This window comes from Chinchilla lanigera, unplaced genomic scaffold, assembly GCF_000276665.1.
Source record: "Chinchilla lanigera isolate Chin_1 unplaced genomic scaffold, ChiLan1.0 scaffold00005, whole genome shotgun sequence".
In the NCBI taxonomy this organism is placed as follows: Eukaryota; Metazoa; Chordata; class Mammalia; order Rodentia; family Chinchillidae; genus Chinchilla; species Chinchilla lanigera.
Genome location: NW_004955406.1, coordinates 18460967 through 18468237, shown reverse-complemented (window position 1 = coordinate 18468237; position 7271 = coordinate 18460967). Strand labels below are relative to the sequence as shown.

The following is a 7271-nucleotide window of genomic DNA, read 5'->3' as shown; positions in this document are numbered from 1 at the left end:
AAGCAGGCTGGGCTCTGACATTCAAAAAGATAGAGTCTGAGATTAACTTCCTCATTCGTAAAACAGGAAAAGAAATGACGGTTTTAGGAATATATTGAAATATAGTTAGCAAAAGAAATGGGGAATGTTTCACTTTGTTGGGAAGGAAATACACTTTTTTTTTTACAAGCCCTATGAATTTGTATGTGAGGCAGATATCTCTGTAACAAAAGACAGACTGATAAAAGAAAACTAACAAACTTACTAACTCAGGTGATACATACCATACAGGAGAAACCATAGTGATAAGTAGCATTCTAGTTTGTGTAGCATCTTCAGGAAGAATGGATTTGTAGAGAAATGACAGGACAAAAGGAATTGGTTTTAGGTTTTCTCAAATGGAGAAATCAAGGGTGAATTTATGGAATGAAACTAGTAGAAAAAATTTTTTTTTGCTGATTCATTGGAGACTCCAGCAATTTTAATTTTTATTTGGGCAAGATATCTATAACATAAAGTTTACCATTTTAAGTGGTTTTTTTGTGTGTGTGTTGTTGTTTTTGTTGTTGTTGTTGTTGTTGTTTTCTGGTACCAGGAATTGAACTCATGACCTTGTGCTTGCCAGACAGGCACTGTGCCACTGAGCTAAATCCCCAGCCCCTATTTTAAGTGTTTTTAAGTGTACACCTGACAAGCTGTAAATATACTGACAGTGTTGTACAACTATCCATTTGTGGAATTCGAAAAATTTGTAGCTATTTCACATAAATGAAATCATACAGTACTTTTTTTTTTTTTTTTTTTAATCTTTTTGCGACAGGGTCTTGCTATGCAGTTCAGGCTGGTCTTGAGCTTACTTTGTAGCCTAGGGTGATCTTCAACTCACAACGATCTTCCTGCCTCAGCCTCCCAAGTGCTAGGATTACAGGCATGCCCTGTCATACCTGGCCAATATTTGCCTTTTTGCATCTGCCTCATTCCCATCTGCCATAGCAGATATTGGAATTTGTTCCTTCTTTATGTTCAGTAATCCTCCATTTTATGTATTTAACACATTTTGTTAATTTAGCTTCGCTTTACTTTTAGCTATAATAGCAGTTAAAATGTACTGATAATCTAAATAGCAGGTTTTGCTTACTAAATAGTAAATTTATGGTATAGAATCTACATACGAGTAGAACATGGATTGTAGAGATCCTTTTCCGTTTTCCTTTTATAATCCAAAGAAGAGAAATTCAGTCTGGCATTTGAAATTGTGAGTCATTATCTGAGGTAAGCTTTAGTCATTTAATTCTTGCTTTCTCCATGATGTTGACAGTACTGGTTTTATAAAGGTTGATTTCACTGAACATAGCTTTTAAGAAAATATTAATAAACATCAGCTCATTCTTTCTCCAGTACTAAACTATAATTCATGTTTTAACTTTAACTTTTTGGCTTTTTCCATCCTGCCATGATGTAATTTTACCCTGTTACTTGTATGGACCAAGAACAGTACCGGTATAAAGCAGGCACTTAATAAAAATTTATTAACCAATGAGTGTTGATAGGTACAGAGTTATGAACACTTTTTTGCTTTATTTTTGTAAGACATACCACCAAAGTCATCCATTAGATTTTACTAGTGTAATTCTTATAAGATTACCCTCATTTTCAAATTCTTAAGTTATATTTTTGTTCTTCTCTATTAACAAAGACTGCTTTTGCTTTTTAATATTTTAGTACCCAAACATTTTCAGTACCATTGTGGCAGTCTTGTAACCTGTGTTAAGCTACAGAACCATAGTGAAGGCACTTATTTCCTGGCTTTTGGCTGTGCATCTGAATCAGATCATAACTGTGTCTTTGTCTTTGGAATTGTGGTTTCTTGAACTAATTTGAGTGATGTAAAAGATGAGTCTTATTAGGTGTTTCCCTCTTCTTTAAAAGTGTACTTCCTATTTTATTGTAAACAGATTTCTCCAAGGAAACATTTGTCTGAGGTCTCACCTCATCATCTCCTTAGAAATGGAAACCTTTCTGTATGGTGATCCTTAGTTTATTTTATTACTAAGCTGTTACTCATATGTGTTTTATATAGCCTGCATGTCTTAATTTTACTTACATGTTTTAAAAATGTTCCCAGAGCTTCTGAAGTAACGTCATTCTGATTCAGTTTTTTACTGACTACCAGATATTTTTCTTCAGGTTACTCTCCACCCACTTTGGAACTTGTGAATGCCTACCCTTTTATTGGTTCCTTGTGGCCACTGCAAACATGAGTAAACACCACATGCATGTGGTATTGCTTGTCAGAGTGGAATTCTAAGACTTGCTCTCTACATAGAACAGTTTAACTTTTGTGCTTCTGGCTAAAGGATGGTCCTGGGTACAGTTCTACTTCCAGCTAATAATTATGGCAGAGATCAGGACACGTTGCTTTGCTGCCCGTGCAGTGAGGCCTTGGGATCTGCTCTCCCCGACTGGACAGGTATGGCTCAGAGATGACAGCTGGGGGGGAAGGTAAATAAGCGCAGTATTCAAGTATGGATAGAGATATTTAAACATTAATATCACCTACTGTTGTTATTGTTGTCTACATTCTTGGTCAGTGAAGTTTTATGTGCCTGTTTTTATTTTTTGTATTTCATAATAGAATCTTAATACTTATTTAATGGAAGAATATGTAAATAATGTGATAGTTTATGTTAATATATATGTGTGATGAGTTTAAACTATTGAAGAATTTATCCAGCTAGCTAGTAGATTTAAATAGTGATATTAAAAATTATTAGCTCCATAGACAATATGCAATCAGGTGAAGCAATTCTGGCAAGATAAATAAGTTTATAAAATACTTGAAAATGCCTAAACTGAAAATTTTCTATTTTAATTTCTCTCTACCTGATAGATTTCTAATTTAACTGATAAAAATTATTGAATGACCATTTGGGGAAAGGTGTTTTTATTTTTATTTATTTATTTTTTTTCCGGTACCGGGGATTGAACTCACAACCTTGCGCTTGCCGGACAGGCACTGTGCCTCTGAGCTAAATCCCCAGCCCCAAGGGGAAAGGTGTTTTTAATGAAATTAAACATTGTTTCATAATTATCTCTGAATTTGAGTTTAGTTTTATTCTAGATTATAATTTAATTGTAGTACTTTACTTTGTACAAGTTGTTACTTCAGTTTTATTTTTGTGTTGTTCTAAAAGTGTATCAATAGAAAAAAAAACCAGATTGTCATAAAATATTTTTGCTAGCTTTACAGGTATAAGTAAAATTCAGAGTGTTCTGTGGTCTCACCTTAAGTCCATGATCTACCTTTATATGAGTGATTAATTGGAAGATTAGTTAATTTGCTAAGTTACTTAATACTCAGTCACTTCACATTGTTCAAAAATAAAACATTCCCAGCCTACATACCTCAGGCGGGCACAGCACATCTGAGTCATACAGACATGTCCAGTTTAACTGGTGAGAAAAGTGGCAAAGCCGAGACCCTGCTGAGCAACACTGTGACATCTACTTGCTCTTGTCCCACAGGCTTTTCTTTCATCTTGTTTTTCTTTCTTAGCTTGTTCTCTTCCATTTGGTTAATGCTTCATGATTGAATGCGTGTATCAGTATGTATTTTATATGTATATTTCTGGCCTCAGAAAAGTTTGGGATTTTTTTCTTTTGGAAAAGTTTTTTTTGTTTTGTTTTGTGCTAGTGGGTAGGATGGTGTTTCAGTGGATATCCTGTGCAGACGGATTATGCAGGAAGTTGGCCCTCAGTTCAAGAGAACAAAACAGTGAGTGGGAAGAAAGAAAGAAAGAAAGGAAGGAAGATCTTCTGACTCAGCCACAGAGGCCAGGGAGGAAGGGGGAGTAGGGAATGAAAACGACTGCTTTCCAAGTTGTATTTCTTTTAGTACTTTTGCCTCAAAAATGATTTTTATCCTTTTTGTATTACTTTGTATGTTTGAGAAATAGCCAGTACATTTGGCTTGTATGCCTTTCTAAGTTTACATAGAAGTGCACCGTGGGATCTCATTCTGCTTTCTCCTTTTGTCAAATAGCATGTTTCTAAAGCATCTAACCTGCCTTTAACAGTTGTCCTTTGGGATTGGAGTCCTCCCCAGAAGAGAAGAGCCACATGTTAAGATACGTCCTTACACCCGGAGTCATCAGCACAAATTCCTGATCATCCTGGCTGCAGCCTTTTATTTCATACTCTGTCCTCCCGTGGCATCCTCTATGAGTGTGGCAGTCTGTACAATTTATTCAGTTGACTTTTTGCTTTTTTTGTTTGATACTACTGGGGATTGAACCCCAGGGCTTCTGCATGCTAGCTAAGCGCTCTACCACTGAGCCATACCTCTAGTCCTTTTTTATTTTTATTTTTTTATTTTGAGGCAGGGTCTTGCTGAATTGCTGAAAATGACCTGAAACTTGCAATACTTCTTTAGCCTCCTGAATAACTGGGTTAGAGGCGTACACCTCTACGCCTGGCTCAACAAATCTATTTTTAGAAGCTTCATATATAGACACTGTTTTAAGTTCACTATTCAGTGAGCAAAACAGAAACGTTCCTGTCTTTATAAAATTTACATTCTATTGTGGGGAGTTAGATAATATACATGAATATAATAGTAAATGGTACAGTGTTTGCTAATCATAGGAGCTATGGAGAAAAATCAGGAAAAGAGACATGGGAATGTGAGAGTGTTCTTAGAAATGGATGTATTTTAAAGAAGGACAGTCAGAAAATGCCACACTAGGAGAGTAATATTTGAGTGAAATGTCATGGGGACAAGTGTTTTAAGCAGAAGGAAAAGCCAGTGCAATGATCCTGAAGCAGGGCTGTCCCTGTCATGTTCAAGCAATAGCAATGCAACCAGTGATCAGAATGGGGTAAGCTAGGGAAATGGTAGTAAAAGATAAACTGGGCAAGACAGATTGTGGAGGGCCTTGTAGGCCCTTCAAGGATTTGGACTTTTACTCTAAAATGGGGAGGCATTGAAGAGTTTTAAGCAGAGAAGTAACAGTCTGACTTAGGCTTTTTAAAATGGATGATATGTTGAAAATAAACAATAGGGGGCAAGTCTAGCAGTGTAGAAATTAGTAGCTTAGTGAAATAGCTTAGGTGTGAGATGATGAGGTGACGGGGTGATGGCACGTAGGTGAGTGAGAAGAGGCTAGATTGTGGATATACTTTTGAAGGCAGAGCTAGTAGAAGTTCTGAGTGGATTGGATGTGGTTCCTGAAAGCAAGAAAGGAGTCGAGTGATTACAGAATGTTTGTCCTTGGCACCTAAAATGAAATTAACTACACGGAGAATTCTATGGCAGAGGGGACTTGGTTGGGGTAGGGATGGGGGAACAGAAAATAGTTTTGCATATTAACTTCAAATAGTATTATTAGTGATTTCTTGTTTTTAAGTTTTGAAGCCCAGCACAGTCCCTAACATATAGTAAATTTTTCACTCAAATTGAAATCTTAAACTTTAATGTATTGAGTTTACCAAGTAAAGTATATACTATTTTTTGTTCTGAAGGGTTTAAGTTAGCTTTAGTATCTGCTTAATACTATAACCTCTCTAACTTGGTCCTGGATAGTTCAAAAGTTCTGAGTTGAGGTTTTCTTTTTTTTATATTTTCAAACAAGGGGGCCTTTTTCCTGTAAAAATAATCAAATGTACTTGGAGATGTTGATAATCATTAGAATAATAATTAAAAAACATTGTGTTACCACTGTCACACGCAAAAACCATTTATCGGCATGGATCATGTGGTGTTCGGTGCGAACCACAATAAATGTGAATTTTTTTCCCTGTACTTGCTTTTGGCAAGTCTTTAGATTGTAATAAAAGGCTGTCATTTTTAATCCAGTAGAAATTCTGCTGGAGTTTGTAATTTTTTTTCATTAGAATAAAGAAAAATATAGAATATGCAACTTATTTAAAGAATGTTTCTCATAATATGAGATTTTGTTTATTTGGTAATCCTAAATTGGTTATCTGGGCATACCACTCAGCTGCTCCATTCATTGCAACTGTGTTTACATAAGCAGCAACATACCTATTTTAACTTTTCAGGACATCTTTAACGTAATAGTCTAATGTTAAATAAAATTTGGTTAACTTGAGAATTTTAAACATATACATTATTTCTTTTCAGAGAAGGAAGTTGTCTTAGTTACTTTGCTTGATGCTGTGACAAAATACCCAACACCCAAACTTAAGGGAAGAAAGGTTTATTTGGCTCACAGTTTGTAGAGATTTTAGTCCATGGTCAGCTGGCTCCAAGGCAGGGTGGCGTGATAGACAAGCATCACAGAAAAGAAACAGTTCATGGCAGACAGAAGGTAGCAAAGCAAGCAAGGGGCAAGACAAGCCTCTTTCTGTCCCTTATATTGTATCCAGACTACTGGGATTAGGGTGGTACCAGACCAATCAGTGGACTAATTTAGTGATCACCCACTCTTAATCCTAGCATTGCACCATGAATGACTCACACCTCTGATCCAGCCACCTCTGAAAGAGCCCCACCTATGACTGCATGAGGCTTTGGGGGACATCTAGACACAAGCCATAACAGAAGGCATGTAGTGAAGTGAAACACTCTTAAAGCTGTTGGGAAATTTACAGATTTCAGCCTATAGTAGGAATTTCTATCTGTATCATATAGTTACAAAGATGCCCTACCGCATAGTACTATGGATTGAACCCGAGGCCTTCACACAAAGCTACACCTATAGCCCTATTTTAATTTAATTTAATATTTATGTATTTATTTAGAGACGGGGGTCTTACTGTGAAGCCCATGCCAGCCTTGAACTCATGATCATACTATCTTAACCTCCCAAGAGTTGGAACTACAGGCATGTGCCACTGTTTGGCTTTGAAGCCAGTTTTTAAACACTGAGTACTGTGAATTTTAAGGTTAAGATACATTATATTGTTTCCAGTCACATTTTTGGGTAAGTTAGTTCATTCTGCTAATATGGTACTTATTGAACACATTATTTATTTATTTATTTAATTTTTGGTCTTTTTGAGACAGGGTCTTGCTAAACAGTTCAGGCTAGCCTTAAGCTCATTTTGTAGCCCAGGCTGGTCTCGAATGATCCTCCTGCCTCAGCCTCCCCAGTGCTGGGATTACAGGCATGTGCTACTGCACCCAGCTGGGCACATTATTTAATCTTTGATACCCCCAAAAAAGGATCCAGTTCTTATCACTAAAGAGTACATTGTGAAGTTTAGAAAACAAACATAGGGAGGGACTTAAAATAAAACCACAGATTTAAAGGTTTTTCCTTTTTAAATAT

At 36.3% G+C, this 7271-nt stretch overlaps 1 protein-coding gene across 4 annotated transcripts in view; it reads left to right on the top strand.

Annotated features, from left to right (window-relative positions):
* The window catches only part of Abl2 (ABL proto-oncogene 2, non-receptor tyrosine kinase), a 91984-nt gene that overhangs the window by 59730 nt on the left and 24983 nt on the right, over positions 1-7271 (top strand). Inside the window, exon 1 of one of the 4 annotated variants that reach the window (XM_005374946.2) lies at positions 2256-2449. The exons of 2 other annotated variants lie outside the window; for them this stretch is intronic. In XM_005374946.2, the coding sequence (XP_005375003.1) occupies positions 2338-2449 (112 nt within the window). In that variant the 5' untranslated portion in view covers positions 2256-2337. Of the gene's footprint in view, positions 1-2255; positions 2450-7271 lie in introns of those variants that run through there. One more of the 4 variants, XM_005374950.2, reaches the window with a different exon arrangement.